We start from the raw sequence: 21,186 nt of genomic DNA, 5'->3' as shown, positions 1-21,186 counted from the left end.
AGAAATATAAGAGGATTTATCGCTGAAAAGACTGACTTTTGTTTTAGCTAAAGAAACTGCCAAGTAAGTGAATATACACTCTGTGCAGTATGAACAGATTAAGCACTTTATCTGCAAGTAATAAGCACTTTCCCTTCAAGTGACTCAAATCAGTGCTATAAACATGTCAAAAAAAGTAAAACAAATTGTCTCACTGAGTGAATCAGCCCAGTCACAGAGAGAGTGAGCTGCATTTTCTCCACCCACAAGTTATTAAGTCAGAAGACTTGGCAGTGAATTTTGCTCTGGATGTGTCTATATCTCTTCTATTTTGTGGGGAAATGTGACCTTTCCAATCTGTTGAACTCTGTGAGCATCACAGGGGAGGTGATGTGCCGACAGCTGACTTCAGCTATGATTTTGAATTTGACGGGAACTTGGTAGACGATGGGTCTGAGCCACTGTGATGGGGGGGGGGGGGGGGATCATCTGTTTTCATTAGATTTAATGTCACCTCTGGAAAAGTGAGCGCAGGACACTGTTGATCGTAACACTGACGAATAACAAGGACGCACCTCAGGCAGAGCGACTGTGTGTAAACAAGACTAAGTGAAGACACCACTGCAGCACAGGGATGGACGGTGTATGGTCAGTGTACCCAAAATTATGATTATTCATCAACCTCAACACATCTGTTGCCGCAAAGCCTCTGGAAAACAGGCTTAAATTTGTGACAGGGACATCAGCATATTAATGATGTGTTGTATTTTCTACTTACTGTCAGACCAGTTACAGCAGCATCGAGGAAGAAACGGCAAATGTGATGCAGCTCATTAAGACATTTCACCAACACTCACTGGCATGTCATTATCTATCCTTAAATCCTCATTTTATTACCATCGTTAGAGTCATTAGTCAAAGACAAGAAGGTGTTTCATGTTTATGTCAGGTGACATCATGAAGTGGACCCATAATTGGAGGTAAACTGACATGGTTTTTTTCTATCATGACGGCCCAACTGTAGCATTTACTCAACAACAATTATTATGCGTCTCATTTGCCTGAATTCTTTCTCTGGACTGAGGAGTACTCCAATATTTTTGAATAAATAAATATAAACTTCGACTAAACTTTGTCCCATAAACAAGAAAAATCTTTTTAGCAGCAATTACAACAAAGCTGGAACTTAAATGAACAATCGTTCACTCACTGTGGACCATTTTATCGTCCATACAAGGGTCACTGGTCGCTTAAAGTTTAAGTACCACAGGTTCAGAAGCATCTTTGCCAGTCACTGACTTTGGCTACAGCTCAGCTGATTCTCTGAGCCTGCGGTTGTTGGTATCTTCACACAACATTGCGTTTAAGTGTTTGGACGTTATGATAATAAACCCGGTAATCATTCTGAATTACTGTTCAATCTCCACGTTATCGTTCAGCGTGACATTAGATCAGCAGTGACTATCAACAGTTGATGTTTTGTGAATTTCTTAAACTGTTAGTGTAGTGGAAGCTGGGAGCAAGGAGAAAAACACACACACACGCATAGAGAAAGGCTCTCGTTTGGGTCTTTTTGCTAAAAAGCAACAGTGCTAGCCACTACTCCGCCGTGTGGCCCTCTCAAATGATCATAAATTATCAGCTGGTTACTTAAATATTATTATCCCAATGCTTATTATTCAAAAACTGCAAAGAATACTCAGTCTACCGCTCCATATTGTTAATTAATCAATGTAAACAATACAAAAATCTTTAGATCTGCCAACATTCTTGCTCATTGCTGCATGTTAGACTCATGTTGGACTCTACTCACTCAAAGACTTCAAAGATTTCATGCCAACTTAAAAGTTCAATGCATGTATGGGCCAGAGGCCGAAACAATCTCCTCAGGGGTAATCTTTCTCTGTCAGTGCACAGAGTGACCGTGACAGGAAATAACATTGAGGGTAACTAAGCAAACGAAACGCGACTTCAGACTCCCCTCGGCTCGCTGGGATTTAGTGGCTCAGCTCTTTCAGTTCACACGGAGCGCAAACTCCACATGGGGCCGAATGTGATGAAAAAAAAGAAAAAAGTGAAAAGTGTTTTTTAATTATTGAAGGAACCATTAAGCTACAAATTGTTGTCACTCGCATAACCATATTTAATTTACTATGGCATGCAGTATTCATCAAGTTCTTGATAATCCTGTCTCAGTGCCCTTGCCACAAAGTCTAACCTCCCCTTTGGGCTTTCAGGTAAGCACCTTCATAAATGTACTTATCAATCACTGTCGTCCCACCGCACCCTAAAGCAAAGTCTGTTGGTTGGTGGTGGTCACCTGGTAAGAGCTGCTGCTTTTATAGTGTTTACAAGACAGCAGGTTGCCGTGCACCCTCTGAGCACTGCTACTTCACCAGAGACTGCGACTTACAGTAAGAAAGTTATCAAACTTTTGGCTCACTTCCTTCCCGACAATGCTGTTAGCATTTCCCCCTCCCTCATTCCTGCGTCACCTTATGAACATGGTGGAGTGAGGGGGGAGGCATTTCATTTATTCATCAACGAACAGCCTAACTTCCCAGGCAGGCAGAGAGAGTACCGTCTCTTTGTGGAGTTCTGTCTCCTGATTGGATTCATTGTTGTGGAATAATGAAAAGTTTCCCTTTGGCCCCATTCAAAACCTGACAGGAGCATCCATCCCCCAGTGATCCCATCTCATGTGAATAGTGCTAAGTAAGACTGATCACATCTGGCATTGAAATGGATACTGTATTCGCAAGAAGAAAAAAAAAAGATGCTTTTAATGAGTCCGACTGTGAATGTGTGTATGTGTGAGAGAGAAAGAGACGAGAGAAGTGAATCATGCTGCTGTAACAAGAACTGAAATAAGAAAATCACCTGACTATCAGTGTTAAAACAGAAACTGGGAAGGTAAACGCACGGCGGGCCATGGCCAAGAGGAAAGAAATTGGGCTCGTAAGCAAAAGGTTCAATCCCGGTTGCAGATAAGTGCTGCCTACTGCTCCTGTGCCTGGCTGTGTGTAAAAAGAACTGGTTAAATGCAGAGGACAAACTCACTATCACTAATTGGTTAATTAATTCTAATCTGTCATGTCACTCAGGACTCGGACTACCATGTTAATACCAGATCTGGACAGGGTCCTAGATTTACTGCGAGACCCATGTCACTGTGAAAACAAGGCTTTTACAAGTAATTTAAAGCAGCAAAAAGCATGTAAGTATCATAGGAACCACCAGACATTGTATATAAATATTCTGTGTTAAAATGGGGGTTGTTTACCGTCATTCATGAGATGTCCACATTTGAACACGCCCCCATTATATTCACAAACGCTTAACAAGCAGCAACTGTTAATGACTTCACCCTTAAGAATCTGAACTTCTGCTTTGACACCTTGAGATTTGCCATTTCCAACCAGAAGTTCACAGACATCATCTGCTACCTATTAGGCAGTACAAGCTGTCAAGAACACTGGAGTCCACTCATATGTGCCATTATCCGTCTATGTTCTATTGAAGAAGACCTGAAACAAGTGCTTGAGACCATGAACACCTTAAATCAAGTAAGAAGGCGGCTCATTTTCCCACTGACTTCTATTCCAACCGAGTTCTTTTTGCCAGAGGAGTATATAAATATATACTTTTACATCCAGGTTAGTTTCCCAGGGCATGGCAGAAGACTACGTCCACTTTTTATATGCAGTCTATAAAAGTTAACTGCTAAATTCGTTGAAAAGTCCCAGTTCAAGATGTCCTGTACTTGGCTTATTACGTCATAAAAGTTCACAAGTTCCAATCGAGTCCAGCAAGAGATGTGGTGAGAAAAAAAACCACTTCCTGTGTCTCAGTTTTGCATTATGCATCTTTAAGTCAATACAATACAATGGCTGTCACATAATAAATTCAATTTGATCAAATCATTAGATTAATAATGACATTTCTTTCAGTTTTAACAGTAGTCTGCGCTGCTGCATACGAGAACAGTTTGATTCACAGCCGCTTCCTTTAACAAACAAACAAGATTGTGCACAGTGGCAGTGTTATCTGTCTTCACTGGTCACTTAGAACCATGGGCAAATTAAAAAAATGACAAATAAGGGCATTTATCCACAGTGGTTGGTGTATATTTAATCAATGCAATGCTTCAGTGTACACTTCACTGACCGCTAAACCAGGTCATTACCAGGCTGAATGAGCTGCATCTCAGGTCTCCTGCAGAGAGACCGTCATATATTATAACTGTGACATGGCACGGCCCTCGACTGAATACACAACAACTGACCCTAAATCCTGGCAATGTGGCTCTTGTTTTTTAAATGTGTACAATATAATAGCTGTAAACCTCAGATCTCATTAATCCACAGTGGGCAGGTATAAGTATTCAGAGGCCTACTTTTTTTTTGTTGTAGTTAACGTAATCATCCTCACTCCTCCCACCCAAAAGGAAATTAAGAAAGTGTGTCAATGTCAATTACTTTCAATGTTAGGATGCATCAAAGATAGTGCATATTTTAAGGAAACTGAACAAGATGAATAGATTGATAATCTGACAAATGTATTCATTTTAGCTTCCTGTTTTGACAATTAGCTGCTTTTATTGTCTTTTGTGGGAGTAAAGCTTGTATGTTTGGGTTTTGGATTCGTTCAATTCAACAAACAATCAATTTATATGTTCTTCAGTGTTCCTAAAACAACAGGACTGATTACACTGAGAACCACATGGCGAAGTAGTGGTGTGTGCTGTTGCATAGCAGCAAAAAGACTTGGGTTCGCGACCAAGTTGGAACAAGAGACTTTCTGCATGGATTTTGCACGTGGGTTTTCTCCAGGTTCTCCATTTTCCACCCACAGTACAAAAACATGCAGAGGTAAATTGGACACTCTAAATTCACCGTAGGTGTGAGTGCGAGAGTGAACGTCAGCTGGGATCGGCACCATCGCCCCCACGACCCTCATGTGGAGGATAAAGTGGTCGACGGTGGATGTTGATGGTTGAACAACAACAACCCAAAACAAGGGGGGTAAAGACTCTGGGAACTCAACACAAAGACAGATTTTCATTTTGTCCTAATGACCTAATGAGGAATACTTCACTGATTCACCAGTGACACTTGGTCCTGTTAGTGTAACTTTTAGCAAAGATGGTGGACACTGTTTACATTCTGACCCCTAAGAGTGGGTCTAAAAAGTGCGGAATTAGCGCTGCAATTCAAGGCTTGGAACAAGTGTCACTGGTGGGCACGTAACAAAAAAAGAATGAAGATATTTCTCGATTTAGGGGAAACTGAGGTTGGGAAGCACAATTTTTCAAAAATACTACCCCTATTCTAGTAATACAAAGCTAAATGCAAATTGGTGAAGTATTCCTTTAAGGCATTACTTCAGTTGCCTTGGACTTACTGTGAGAAATCCATCCATCCATTAGCAGGCAGCTAATCCTGTGAAATAGCAACATGAAGAGAACATGCAAATTCAACGACAGGCCAGCTGGTTTTCACCCAAAACTCACCCAAATCTGTGAGTGCCAACCACTCCACAGCCATGTTTCATCCTTTTAAGAAATGGCAAGATAAAATGTTTTAGGTTTCTGAAAGACTGTCGCAATATGTCATCATTAGAGGGCTAATGATCTCTTTTTAGTGCTGTGTGAGTGAGTCACATCATTTTTTTTTTAAACAGCTTGAAATGATTCCTGACAAAAGGAAGTCAGCATCTCATTCCAGAAAATGCTTATAAGTTCCCATGACAAAGAAACACACGGATTCTGTCCATAAGAATGATTGTTAATTAGATGTTACAAATGTGTTACAGTGAGTACAAATAGATGTAGACAGATTAAATGTCAGGTATAATAACGACTACGTGTGTGTGGAAGTCACTACAGTACAATGAGTGCAGTTAAATTACCAACAGTGACAGTGGTGTTAGAAATGAGGACAACAGCTCATTTATTCATAGGCTGGAGGAGGTATAAGCCTGGGCTCAGCTTGTTGGAGAGGCTGTAGGGTTGATGGGAACACAGAAAAAGTGATTAGCATCCATCACTGTCTCTTCCTCTCAGACAGCGGGAATGCTGTGACAGATGAAGGGGACACAATTAGGGGTGAAACAGCAACGCAAGGCAGAAAAAAAAAAGCCTGGGAGGGATGAGCCTGGCTCGCTGAAACCAATGACAGAGTTGGGACATAATTTTAAAGGTCAATCAAGATAAAGTTAAAAAACCATCCTTTGTGAAAATGTCAGAACGTTGAATAGACACTGTTTGTGTGTGGGGGAAGTTCAAGAGGGTGCATTAGGTAAAAAGATGGATAAAATATTAATGCAGCCCTGGAATCTGAGTTGATACGGTGTGGGGAACATTTCCACATCTTTACCCACACGGTACATTGAATCTGAGACTAACAGTATCATCAGCAGGCAATGTTTCACACCAGATGAGCACCAGGCAACCCCTCAGGTCCCAGAAACTCTTTGGTCACACTGATGTAACTAAAAGCTGCAGTTAAGTGCCTGAGTTGTCCCACGTCCAATTGTCCTCATGACAAGAGGAGTAATTCTCTGGGTTTGTAATAAAAAAAAAAAAAGAACAGTCAGTTTCCGGTAAATGAGAGTCCATTATAAAGAGGTCAAAAGTTGCAAACGCTCCATTTGTTAGTGCTGGCATTTTCTAATTCCCTGAAAACTATTGCTCTGCCAGTAACAGAACTGAAAAGAACAGAAAATTTGTGGGTTCTCAGACTGTGGTGCATGTATCACCAGTGGTACACAAGCTTCCTCTGGTACGTACTTGGAGGAAAACCAGAAATACTATTGTACTATATATTCTAGGATGGTACTTAGGATACAAGTACAGTTTATCACTGGGCTAAACTATTTCTGCCACATGATGTCATCTCAGTGAAAAGATTATTAAAGATACCATCAAATCACATTTTGGCTGCCATTCTTTTATCCATTATTTCACGTTGCTTTCATCAGTTTTCGCAACCGCAGACTTTTCTTTGATGTGTGAAAAAATTAAAAAACAAAATCAATTTGAATTTTAGTAAACTTCAGTAGCAAGCACATGCTTAAATGCTCATAGCAATCTGATAAGATCACTATATTCATCATTTGATGACGTCTGAGGGCAAATTGGATTTTGTCGTTTCCAACGGCCACACTGAATAAAGCCTCAGACAATCTTTTTGTAACGTTACAAAAGTTAGTAACCAAAATAGTGTAAAGATTCATGTGTTTCTACGTAACCACAATTTATCCTCGACTGTTTTTAATTATGCAGCTGACAGACAACCAAATGTGGGACAAAACTAAAGCTGCCATGGTGGATGTAATAAAAGGCAGAAGCTCCACCCACTTTATCACTGCCAATAGCAAAGTGAAGAGGGTTTATTTCTAAAACTAATAAAAGATTCACAGACTGAGCCATTACATTATGCAGTGTTGATGGTATCTCAAATGAAAACACTGCATCATGTTTTAAATGCATTATACTGTGAAGCAAAAGTGCAAATCAAATACTCTGCAATATCTGTCGTAAAAAAAAAAGAAGATAGTTTCCAAGGTCACCCCTAACTTTGCCGAGTCATCGTCCAGTCAAGCACACGAGTCTCAGACACATGCAACAGTCGCAATTCATAGTTTGCCTGTTCATAATGTGCAATGTGGAAATGTGAGTTTCAGCCAGGGACATGAACTCCCTATGGTCACAGCTCCATTACTGAATCCTGGCACATACCAGAGCTTCTCTCCTGTGACTGCCTGAAAGTGCTGACAGGTAAAAAGTCAATCACAGTGAACAGCAGAGGGGGGGGTAGGGGGGGTTGTACAAACATCTGGTTTGGAAAGTAGTTCCGCTGACTTGGCAAACGTAAAGGCAGCGCAGATGAAAGAGTCGGAGCGGCACAGAACAAAGGCGGGCCGTGCAAACCTCTGTTTCCATCATCCTCTTTTAATCCGTGAATGCAATTTGACATGATCACAGCCAAATGAATCAACCTAATAAAGTGGATTTTATCATTTGAGACTCTTCAGAGAGCTCTTTGTGCCCTGCTGCCACACAGAGAACACAGGTGTATACCTGCAGCATCAGACGAGGTTTTGATGACTTATGTGTGCATCTCTGACAGGATGTCGGCCGGTGAATGGCTGCATCCACTTGATGGTTTGCTCAGATTTTTGGCCAATATATAGGCAATTTGTGTCACTTTCTTTTGCTTAAATAATAGTCCACAACGTAACTAAAAATATATATATAATAATCTGCCAAAATGCACTTCACAGCATGCGTGAATAGGATCCGGCACTTATCATATTATAATTTATATATTCATTTATTCAGTCAGTCAGTCTCTCCCGACTGTGCTGGCTCTTTCTCCATCACTTATGCTGCCACACTGTTACTTTGAAAAATTGTCACAGGACTGTCTGAGCAGTCCACACACATCTGTCAACGCAGTTTTTTTTTTTTTTTTTGTAATTCAATTGCTTTTCATAGACTGACACGAGACATAGCCCTACATTCATTTGAAAGCTGCATCCCGCATCTGAAAACTGACTCTTGCGGAGATTTTGATTATCAGGTGAGACGACCAATGAAGTTGAAAAGCTTTACTGAAGACAGCTCAGTACCAAGGAGAACCAAGACGATGCCGGACATGAACGACAAGTTGACAGTTGGGCGTCCGCTGTCATTCTGGCAGTGAATCCAGGAGTTAAGTCTCCCTAGTTTAGATGAGAGGCTACAGGTCCAGAGGTCTGGCGCCTTCCTCTGCTGATACCTAGAGTCAACCTTGGGGCGACGGCATATCTGAGTTATCGGTCATTTCGCCCAGTGGAGTTAGGCTCAACAATGATATGAAGAGGAGCACTCTGGAGACAAATTATTGGTGCCAAGGTTACACAGAGGCCTTGTGTGATTTGCCAGTTGCAGGTTGTTGGACTTGCTGTCAGTGCACCTGTGTGAGGATATCGTCAATCACCCGATGACCACCCAACACTAAATGATAGTGACAACCCAAACAGATTCATTGGTGGGGCATGTTATATAATCAGTACATGCCTGAACACTGTACTATCAACCTCCATGGCAACTGTGGTACAAGTGGAAAGGGAACTTGACTAGTAACCGGAGGGGATGCCGGTTCAAATCCCCACCAAGCCAAAAAGGGCTGGGGTACCCAACCCCTAATGCTCCCGGGCGCTACTCAGCGCAGCCCACTGCTCATAATTCTAGGATGGGTCAAATGCAAAGGAATACTTTCTCTAAGGGGATTAATAAATTAAAATTCTTAGTTACAATGTTCCGGTGACAAGCACCAAGCATTATTGCAACATTAAATATATAATAGTCTATTGTCAATATCTCTTTCATGACATAACAAAGTCTGGTCGGTTCATCTCACTTGTTGCAAATTGTAACTATTAAGAAGATTAAGAAGATAAATAATGTTAATAATGGTTAATAATCATAATAATGATAAATGTTATTGTCATTACTCAAGTCCAACATGAATAGTTTCAAACATTTGGCTGACTGCTGTAAGGCAACAATTGTTTTGAACAAATGTCAGTACTTATCGTATGTATCGCTACATTGTCACTACACAGTATATCTCCATATATGCTATATCACACACGCTGCACAATGTTGTTGCAGACCAAACACGTCACCGCCATGGTAATGTCGCTCTCCCACAGCACAATAAATGTTCTTGGAACACAGTAAAGAGCAATTGACATTGACCTTCAAACTCCCCAGATCCCAATCTACCCGAACGCTTGACAGATGTGTTGGGGAAAAAGTCACGTCCACGGAGGAATCCTCCCTGCAATTAACAGGACCCAATGAATCTGCTGCAGGTGATAGAAACAGAGGGGCACCCTCAGAGGTCCCATATCCATGTGGTCGGGTGGCGCAGAGTTGCTTTGTTGGCAACAAAGGAAATCTTTTAACTGATTACTTCTCTCTTATAGGACATTTTACACACTATGAGCATCACTGGCTTCTATAGTGCAGGTGGCGACACTGCCTCTGCCCGTCAGGTGGAGATGCAGATCACCGCTCCCCATAGAGGCTTCATTGTCAAGGTTGCTACTGGCTATTAACATTTCGGGCTGCAAAATTAGTCGGCGACAAATTTAATTGTCATCACACGTTTTTTCATGTTAATTGGCACTACTGGTTCATTACTATTGGTGCCAGCTGTCTTGTTTATATTCTCAGTCTCATCACCTACGAGTTAACAATGTTAAAAGTCATGACAGAATATGGTTTGAATGAATCTTCTTTCAATTTTTAGATTGTTTTGCATTCCTGGCTTATTGAAGTTTGAAGGAGTATTGTCTAACAAATGTCTTATTTAATCAAAGAGTAGAGGAACTCAAGATGGTTTTCTGCAAAGGAAGCAGACGTGGACTACAGCAACTCAATGTTATTAAAGCATTTTAATTCATCTTTTGAATGAAGAATTTTTATAGTCTTCATTGTTAGTTAGTCATGCCCAAAACAAGCTCAAGGTAAATTGAAAAGCTGGTAGATGAAGAAAGCCACTGAATAATTCTGTGATTTATTTATTTATTTAAATAATCTATATCAAAATAGTATTAATCAAGCACTGGGTTTTCAATTCTTCAAACTCATCATAACTCTATCAACCATTTAAAATCCATTATTTTTCAATCTGTAAATAGAAGCCCAGAATACATTATATCCAACACATTTCTGCACAGTTATGGCTGATGAACAGCCACTTAAACTTGAAAGCCGACGTAAGTTTGATGGAGACAGGAATGATAAAAAGAGAAAGAAATAGCACAAAAATAATGGCACCTTTGTTGTGTGTGGGTGAAACACTGCACATATTTCATCAAAAATATCATTTTATACTCCTTTCTGATGACTGATCCTTGCTGCTGTGGCGGTGGGCCACAGAGACCCAGCCTGTATCAACAGTCTCTCAGGATTCACCCTCCAGGTCTGTATCTGGGCTCCAGCACAAAACACTAACCCAGACTGCTGTCAGGGCTGCAATTACACACTAGATTTCCTCTGTGGCCTCATTTTTGGCCACAACAGGTATTTAAACAGCCACCAACCGAGCTGGTGTGATAAAGCAAAGGAACAACTAACAAGAGACTGAAAATAATCTAAAATAAATCCGGAAAATAAGAAGGGACAATTAAATATTTTATATATATTATTGGGTTGTCTTTGAATTTGAGTTTAAAAATGACCTTTCCCTTCTTAGAGAAAAACATGAAAATGCACTTCACATATGAAGAGACACCAGTGTCATTGGTCCAATAGGTGCCTGGTTTCAGGTGACGACTACGAACCTCGTGTTGCAGGACAGAATATCAGACATAGATCATTTTCTTAAGTATAACATAGGAATTGATGCTTTAATATCACCAGTGAATTATAACACGAATGCAACTGTAGAGTTGTTGCTCTAAGCAACAAACCTGTAGGGAACTGTGAGCCAAGCTCTGCAGATTAGCCGCAGGGGGACCTGCTTTTCAATTTCAAAAGCTCTTACTAACCAGGGTATATACCTTTCCTACACCAGAGAGCAGACACATTTAGAGACTAAACAGTGAACACGCTGAAGCATTGCCAGCTTGAAATAGACGACTATGTACTGAACTCAGGATCATAATACTCTCATTATGGCTCCACATAGTTATTTTTTCTCTCTCTTCAGTGGAGCAGAAGCTCCCATGAACATTTAGGTCACATGTGTGTCATTATTAATTCAGTAGCCCATGTTACCATTGCGCTATGTTGCATTTTGCTTCTGTCGACACCAAGTTTGACCAGATTTGAAGGCTGAAAAAGATGATATGTTCCATACCATGGCGTCCCAGTGACATTTTATTTTTTCATATGCTCTGAGGGAGAAGAATTGTAAGGTTGTTAAAATGTCAGATGCATGGGAAGTAGTAGTAAGTCTTGTAGGCTTTGTTTTGTACAGCACAGGAGACAAGCCATGTCTGGATGGATTTAACCAAATGTACGAAAGCCCGGGTGGTTTTAGTCCTCACTGCTGACTGAGAAAGTAAAAATGTCAGGACTGAGGAAGATGGTAAAAGACAAAGCATATATCAGCCTCAGGTGGGTTCTTTGAACATCCTTTTTTTTAGACTACATTTTGGTTGGAAAGTGACTCAAAATGTATGCATCTCAAAGTGATGAAGAGTGTTTGTGATGAAGAGAGAACACAGAGATCCTGGTTGTGTTTGCACACTGAGGTGGGAATGTAATGAGCACAAATAAATCTCATTAGTTTTAATGTGAACGATTTTTATAGAGAAGGCTTCCAGGCTGATAGAGTCAAAGAAAATAAATAATGTGCTCGAGAAGTATTTACTCCAGACTGCAACCGTGGCAAAAACATCCACAACACATTAATGGCCATTCAGTCATGTGAGGATGAGATATGCCGTTTCCTCGGAGAACGAAAGGAGAAAGCAGCCTTCTATCTGAAGGGCTAAACATTACCAATAAAAAAACCACATAATTCTGCCAAATCATTAGCAGAAGGTGCATATAATGGTGGATAAAAAGCCAGCTGCAAAGCAATGAGGCCTGCCCCTTGAAATTAATGATACTCATCAAGGAATAAAGGAGCCATAAAAAGCAGTCAGTTTTCCTTGCAATGGGACGACTTCTTGAGTTGACTAAGGACACCCAGCAAAGACTGATGTCAGTTATTTCTTTGGGGGGCGGGGGGTTGAATCAAACAGACATGCATTGAAAGACCTCAGTCAAACTGGAGCAGCGGCGGAGACGGCATTAGTCTGTCTCCACGTCATAGTTGTTCTGAGCCATCAGATCTAAATGGGATTTGTCAGCTCCGCAAATGCTGAACAGAATCTGTGATGTTATGATGAAAGGCGTGGATCCAAAGCCTTTTCTGTGTCGCACACAGATCTTTTCAGGGATGCGAGTGAACAAGAGACGCGGGGTAGTTACAAAGAGTGCCCTAATTGTGCCGCATTTTTGATTCGGATACACACAGATCCACAAGTTCCCCAGCATGAAATGAGGTGCTTGCCATCTCCATCTATCCAGTTTTTAACTATTCTTGCTGAATACACAAACTTTTCAGGAATCTAATCTTGCTTGCCATGTTTTTGTGTACTTTGTGCTCTGTTTTGTTTACATCGCCATGGTTTCTGATTTTTATTGTGTAGTGATTGATGTTTTCACCAGCTTTTATTTCCCCTTGCTACGGTGGCCTGGAAGTGCAAACCTTGAAACAAATTTACAAAACTCGAAACAAATTAACAAAAGTTAAAACAAATCAAATGTTTTGGACTAGAGATGCTCGCAGAGAAATTAAATACTTGACGGAGCAATTTTTAAGAACATTTTTCAATACTTTCTTAAAGAGAGACGGTTGAGGCTCTCATGTCTTGGTGTAAAACATAATCTGCACAACAGTACGGGTGAACCATGAGTCAAATAAGCTGCCGCAGGTTCTCGATAATGCAAAGAGCTGTGGGAATGCAAATTTACATCAAGTTAAAGTGACGTGTAAGAGCTTTAATTTTCAAAGCAAATTAAAGGTCGTCGCCAGTCTTCATCTTTGATCTGGCTGTTACGATAAGGACAGAGATGCAACTGGAACCCGATTTGGATTTGGTCCATGTCTGCTGTGTCTATTTATAGTTGCAATTGCTATTAAATTTTGATGGCTATGAGTGCTAATTGTGAGAGGACATGATTCTCATCCCGGTGGCTTATGTCATCCTTGGGCAGACGCACATTTACCAGAGAGATCTTTAATTAAAATGTACAGCCCACTCTATGTGTCCAATCTATGACAAGCAATCCTCACTCAGCTGTGAGCACGTGTTACAAATTAAGCCAGACAACAGCTCAAATGAATCTGAAACTGTACGACTACATGGAGCCTTTCTGAAGAAACTGGCTCCATGAATCCCACAAACTGGATTCAGAAAAGCAACAAAGCAGGCAGTGCTGCTCACACAGCCATTTATGTCGACCACATTAAATCAAACACATGGCTGTGATTTGGCTTGAATCGCAGTGATTTGCCTTGAAAGTAAGGTCGCCTTTTGAAAGCAATAACGTAATGTGGCTGAGGGGAGTTCACTTGTCATAGGCTCACTTGCTCATTTCCCTCCCTTCGCCGGCTTTCCTTGTCTAAGCTGTGATTTACTCACAAGATCAATCTGGCATATCCTGGGGACAGTCAAAGACATTTCCTACAAATGTCAATGGGTAATAGACGGTAATGAATACAAAAACACCTTTTATATGCATTCACCTTCTCTTGTCTGGCTTAGAAAATGGAGTTTAATTAGGATTGTGATTAAAGATTATGTACAAATAGGTCTTGCTACGTTCAGACTGACACGTTTGTCATTTAGCCATTAAGTCCACAGTGTTTAAATGAAAAATGGACCGTTTTTAGTGCCATACTGTTAGTTTAGGGAATATAAAAAGGTACACAACATGCTCTTTCTGCAACCAGTATAGTCAACCCCCTGATGGCCATTCAAGAAAATATACATTTTTATTTCCATCTCCTAGTTTGTTTCACTTTCTAAACACAAATGTAGTACAGTTATGCTATGGGTTGTTAGAGATGACACTGCTACTACTGTACACAACAACAAAATGAGAGGAGGAAGAACAAGAGGGAGAGATGATGTGCTGGTATTTGTTCCTTCATGACACGATGTTACCGAGTTGTTTTTCCCTGCACGAGAAAATGTGCAGCGTAATAACTGCGATGTCAAATCATTCTTTTGGGTTCAGAAAATCAGAGCAGGTCCACATGATAAAAGAGCAAATGTTACAAAATGTCTCGACAAACAAGATCTAAGATTGTAAATTCATCTGACTTATGCCGCGTTGTTTTCTCGTTTTTCCTTTTTGCGGGCCTTCATGTGTTCAAAGTGACACATCAAAGGAGCCCCCTATTTAACAGAACAATAACAGTAAAACGACAAAGAAGACAAAGGAAGCAGTTTGAGAATATGAACAGGTGGCAGTACGGCCAGACACAAGTCTGCCTCAGGCAACTATCTCATACTTCAAAGCCCATGATTAATTAAAGTATATGATAACTGCCCGAAAAGGTTAATTCAACCGTAGAGATACTGGCAGCAAATAATCTGACATTAACGAGTGTCAACACCTTCACCCAGCAAGAAAAGAATTCAATTAACTTGAACAAGGTAAGTATCTGGTACGGCTTTAGTCTATCAGGAGGTGTTTTTGACAAGGGCGTGATGAGAATTAGAAAACTGAAGTAATGAGTGGCAGTGTATTGTAATAGCTGCAACGAGTGGATGAAAAGTTGATTGTTGTGATGGGGGCTGAAGTCGCATCTGCCTTCCCGACGAGCAGCTCTCAGGGGAGAGATGAACTTTTGTGTAACAGAGTTTTTGGTGACAGTGAGGAATCGCGAGCAAGGGCTGATGGTAATGATGTTCTCGCTCACTATGTGATCTCGTGCCCGAGAGATGAAGTGCCTGCTGAACCCGCTGAACGCAGGCAGCGAGTAGTAAAACACGAGTGCCGTCAACAGTACAGTGGCAATACGCTGATTTTCATAACTGCATAATTAATGTGCTAATACGTGGTTATTTCTCAGATTTGATAAATCAAGGATCGAGGAATAAAAGGATTTAATCAAAGCTATCATGGGGACACTGACATGCCCTTCATGGTTGTCCTCTCTGGCTGTTTGCCTGTGGGGTCACACGAGTGAAGGAAACACAAATAGCTGTAATGTGTCATCACTGACAAGAGTCGTGGCTACTGTCGTGAAAGGAAGAAGTAGATTTCCCTCAAGTGAAAGGGCAGCGGCAAACTGGACATTTTTTTATTATAAAGGATGAATTACGATCTACGTCGGCGATGTATGGCATCACCATAGGTGAGGATGTGTTTGAGCAAGTTGTATTGAACAAAAGCAGGAGTGAGTAGCATCAAGCATTTCGAAAGATTTTAATGGCCACACACATGCACACAAAACCACCCACGAAGTAAACGGCTTCAATCTTAGTGCATTCAAGGGTAAACAACTATTCTACGCATGCCTTTTTCTACTCACAAACCAAATAATAAATCACATTTCACAGCCTCGTCTCAAATAGCGAGCACCACAGATGTTGTGTGAAGAAAATATGGCATTACTCTTTATCACTACTCATCAATATAGTGTTTTCATGAAGCAAATGATTAATATAAAAAAGATTAAACAAATTAAACCATAGGTGAACCACGTGTTAAACAGACTGCTAGACAAAGGCAAGATAAAAAAAAAGCTAATTAATTTTCAATTAAAAATCTCCTCAACTGAAATGAAGAGTATCCTCATTTACTCTAAATAATAATAATAAAAAATATATCAGACGTGCCAAGCTAAGGCATGCTTCGACTCGTTGAATGCATGTGAATAAGTAGTGAGTGGAAAAACAGTAGACAAACAGCTAAGAGTTAATCATTTCACACTGAGGGAAGCAGAGATGGAAACAATATGTCCTTTATTAATGAGCACTCCACCGGGATGTTTGTTTCCATAGAGAAATGTGTTTTAATTCTGTAATTCTACGTGTTTGTTTCATATTTGCAACATTGTGTCACCATTTCCCAATGTATGGATTATTACGGAGACTATATCGCTCCCCCAAAAATAATTAACATGCACCACGTCATAAACGCACCTTCGTTAATAGTGTCTGAAAAAAGACAATGCTTCTCTGCTGCCGTTCCACACTCTTGGAATTAAAAGCTCATTCAGCGAAATAAAGCAAAGGGTAGCAACACACTGGGTGAGTGCCCAATATGAAGTAATTCATTTGACTTTTAAGTAACTCCACTTTAAATCAGATCTGCACAGCCACCTGGTTTTACTGCTGGAAGACTTTCATGAATCCGAAAATGTCCCCCAAATTGCACTTTGTAAAAGGCTTGAAGGCTAATTAATGCTCACTGATACTGTATATTCAGTGTGAGCCACCTGGAGAGCAGCTATTCAATTACTGCCTCTAATGGGCCTCCACAGCACGTCCAATGGATGTGAAACCTTCAGCCAGTCCAGGCACAGACAGGAGGCTGATATCGCACATTTGCCAAACACTGACTATGGCCGACTTTAACCGTTTTTCCCTCCAAACTAATTTCACAACATGAACTCTCAGCCAGGAAAAGAGAGCTGGGAAAGCAGAAGTGCTACACTCAGTGATGCCTGTCCACGCTTTAAATGCACTGGTTTTGTCCACCACTTAATTTGATAATAACTCACAGCACTCACAGAGGCAGACGCCAGGCTGAATCCTGGGTTTACCACTGAGTATAGTAACGCAGGGAGAACGGCTGACAGGTAAAGATGAAAAAGGTGAATGCCAATGAACACACAGCTGGTTCATTTTTAAAAAAGAATAGGCAATATGCTGCCTCTGCTGCCTGATTCAATCATAAAAGCATCACATGCAGACATGCATGCATGCATCACTGGCTGCTGCATATGAGCTCCACACACAGTCACAGCACAGTACATGTACAGTACATGAAGGTGGCTGACAGCTGCTTTCTCCTGCTTGTCAACATATACTGCAGGGATGGGAATCACAGGGTACATGGTCCACGATACAGCGATTCTGTGACAATCGGTGAGTAAAACTGGCAGGGACTGTTTACTTTAGAACGCCTTCTATTTGTTATCACAATATTATCTTAGACGATATATCGAACATCTCTTACACAAGGAAGGACGACGATGTGTCAACAAATCGATATTTTGACCCGACCCCTAATACGCTGTAAGAAGTTGATCCCCTCATCAGCCACTTTATAAGACACTTAAGTTTAAGTTGTGACACCTAGTGTGGTCTTCCGCTTGGTTGGACATGTTGTGTGTTGTGGAAAAGGAAAGATCTTTTAAGGAGCATGCATTTAGACCTACCTTTCTCAAAGTGGTCTGGACTGGTGGTCCGTCAGCGTCCCCTAGTGGTCCGCGAGGTGACAAGCAAGTAACATATCATGTGTTTCTCAAACTGCCTGCGACATATATGTGTTTTTTTCAATATCAAATCAACTAGTGGCCTATGTAAAATCCAAAAAATATTTGTTTTGTGGCATTGTCTGACTGAGCCGTGCAGTGGACCGGATTGTGACACCGCTCACCGCAACCATTTTGGGGCTATTTTCAGTTAAGTGGTCCTTGGTCTGAAAAAGTTGGAGAAACACTGATTTAGACCCTGTAGGAGATGAGCAGTTTCTGAAAGTCTTTGACTTAACGCCATGTGACCGGCTGAGTAGATATTTGGCTTTACAAGCAGTTGAAGAGGTGTTACTAATCACACAGGAGCCATTTTGACATTAAGGTCGACTGTGCAGCTCATGCAAGTCAGGAGGACAGCGTGAGTTTCCATCAGCCTGTTTTTATGCTTGAATTGCAAATTTAAGCATAGAAAACAGAAAAATCCCTCATATAACAGATACAGCGGATATAAAAGACCTTTCACAATTCACTTGACTGCGCGACAAAAACGGCAGAACCATCACACGAGATGAGGAAACCACAACGTTCCTCGACAAAAACAAAGCATTACTACAATGATAAATTAGGGAAGCAGCAAAGAAACGTGACCATGTTTTAAGTGCCACTGACGCTCTTTATATATGTAAATAAAGAGCCCGTTCTTATCTTCCAACAGTGACCCAGACTTTACATTTAAAACACCACCTAATGTTTTATCTCAGTGAAGCAACTCCACAGCAAGGGATGGATGGAAACACACATAAATAATAGTAAACAAGAAAACTATGAATAAGTGAATATATACATGAAAAGTAAAGGACACAGGGGTTAAAAGAGATACATGATGTAAGATAATGCCATAGTTCAATAGGCTGAAATATGAATCTGGAAAATACACAGGAATTCAATTAAAAGACAGGCTAAAAGGAGAGTCTGGAGTCTGCTTTTATAAATATATTAGTGGGAATGTGCAGTACATTTTACTGTACCCCAGGTTGAGACAGCATGGACCCTGAAACAGAGGAAAAGGGTCTCGGCCATTATTCATTTGATTACATACACCTGTGCTTTCCCTACTGTGACCTGTCAAAATGTCTGCCAGCAAAATGTCCCGTTCAACAATTACCCTGAACCACACAGGGACAAAGTATGGCACCAAACGTCGCCGCCAATGCAAATGACAGCGCCTTGTTTGTTGTTTTCATTTGTTTTGACGTGTAAATCACGACACAAACAAGCGAAACAACAACAACAACAACAAAACGGGCTCGACGTGAAGGAGGTGACGCACACACATACATTCATTCATTCACCGGGATTTCACTCCAAAATGGCGAAAAGTTATGGGTTTAAAAACATTTTCAGACAGTGGGGGGGGGAAAAAAGGGGGAGACAAAGTCGACAGAGACGGCCAAGCTCGGTCCACCTTGCACGGCACTTGCGCAACAAAGTTTCCCGTTAGGTCAGGAGTGGATTTTAATCCTCAAACGCAGCACTTCCCCCGCGGGTAAAAACATGACAACTTACAGTAGCCACACGAGCAAATAAAATAGTGTACGCGGGGGGGGGGGGGGAAGAAAGTCCACAGCGAACTGTTTTAGCAGCAGAGGAATCTCAGTTGTCAAAAGACGAGAGGGGTGAAGAAGGAGGAAGAGGAGGAGGAGGAGGAGGGAGTTGGGAGACAGCTTTACTTACCGGAAAGCGAGTAGAAAGTCCGAACAGTCCCGGAGGAAAAGAAGAAGAACACGGTGTAGAAAACTCCACATCCAACAGCAGCAGCAGCGGCGGCGGCGGAGGCAGCGGCAGCAGCAGCAGCTCCTTCCCTCTTCTCCTCCTCCTCCTCCTCCTCTGCCTCTCGTCTCGGCAGCGGCTCGGGTAAGTTTGCTGACGTCACCAGGCAGCGGGTCTGAGCTCTTTGGTCGCAACTTGAATAATACATGGAAAAGGAGGGGAGAGACGCGGGCCGGAAAGAAGCGGGGAGCCAAAAGCACCGCGATACAGAGCCTATATTTACCCTTCCATCACAGAAGCCACCCTATTACCTCACCAAAAAAAACAAACACAACCAAAAAAACAAACACAACAAACTTACAAGCAACATTCCAAGTAGATTTGTGCCACATCCATTCAGCAGGTGGGTGAGTTTTCACCTTCTTCAGCATATAGATAAAGGGGGGGATTAATAAAAGGTCACAACATCTGATTTGCAGGAGCCTGGTTTCCATTAAAACGTGACAAATTTAAACAGGAATAAATAATATTATAGTATTATTAGTTATAGTTAATAAAGGTAGGGTGGGTGGATCATGGATAGTGTAAAAACATAACAAACTGCCAAATAAACATACCCCTCTTTGTGCATTAATAGCACATGCTCAGAAGTCAACATCAGACCTTATGCTAATTGGCTAAAAATACAACGAGACAGTTGCTGCAACATTATGGCAGAAAAGGTGGCCCACAACAGGTGTTTTTGTCGCAAACGAAAGACAGTTTTTTGGGAAAGCTACTGCCAAGAAAAAGGCTGATGCAGAGCGATCGACGACCCGAGTGAACATCGGCGCTGCCATGGCGATGCTGATTCTACTGGACACAGGTCGGATAACTTTATGTCTTTGGGATCTTTTGAGAGTATTTGTTGTTTTTCGGCATCCTGTTGTCATTTGAACAAGTATCCCAAACAAAAAAGTTAGCATCACTCCACAGTGCTCGTGAATCGGTGTTTGGAAGTCTGGAGAAAGTGGCTTGGACTCTTGAATTCAAAGTGTAGCCTGCATGAACAGTTTCTCCAGGATCTCCAACCCTGCCTTTAATGTACAGTATGTAGTGGTTAACACTGTTGCCTTTATGCACCAAGAAGACACGGATTCTCCAACATCTGGGAGCTGCTGAGAAGACTGAAGTTGCTGCTGCTGGACTGAAAAAATGAAAATGTAAACAACACATAACCATTGCTGCTTTGCCTTCAACTGAGCTTTACTTTTCGACACGTGTGCGGAGAAAAAAAACGGTATCCAATTGACAGAGGGAGGTGCTTAAATCTGTCAAATCCAGGCTCTTGTTTTGTGTTAGATTTTTTTGTCATGGCAGCTCAAGATACTTGACAGAGGATTATAGATCGTGGTCTCAGAGGAGCCGACAGTCAGCTTGAAGCCTTCTCTCATCTACAGTTTGCTAA

General features: G+C 41.3%; 1 protein-coding gene across 5 annotated transcripts in view; it reads right to left on the bottom strand.

Annotated features, from left to right (window-relative positions):
- Positions 1 to 19,962, bottom strand: part of gulp1a (GULP PTB domain containing engulfment adaptor 1a) — a 71,071-nt gene extending 51,109 nt beyond the window's left edge. For 4 of the 5 annotated variants that reach the window (XM_058622632.1, XM_058622631.1, XM_058622634.1 and 1 more), the window contains exon 1: positions 19,704 to 19,962. In XM_058622632.1, coding sequence (XP_058478615.1) covers positions 19,704 to 19,947 — 244 coding nt within the window. In that variant the 5' untranslated portion in view covers positions 19,948 to 19,962. The remainder of the gene's footprint in view (positions 1 to 19,703) is intronic. The other variant, XM_058622635.1, reaches the window with a different exon arrangement.
- Positions 19,963 to 21,186: the final 1,224 nt, after the last annotated feature.

The sequence above is a fragment of the Solea solea genome, chromosome 2, assembly GCF_958295425.1.
Source record: "Solea solea chromosome 2, fSolSol10.1, whole genome shotgun sequence".
NCBI lineage: Eukaryota > Metazoa > Chordata > Actinopteri > Pleuronectiformes > Soleidae > Solea > Solea solea.
This window is presented reverse-complemented; position numbering and strand designations above follow the sequence as displayed.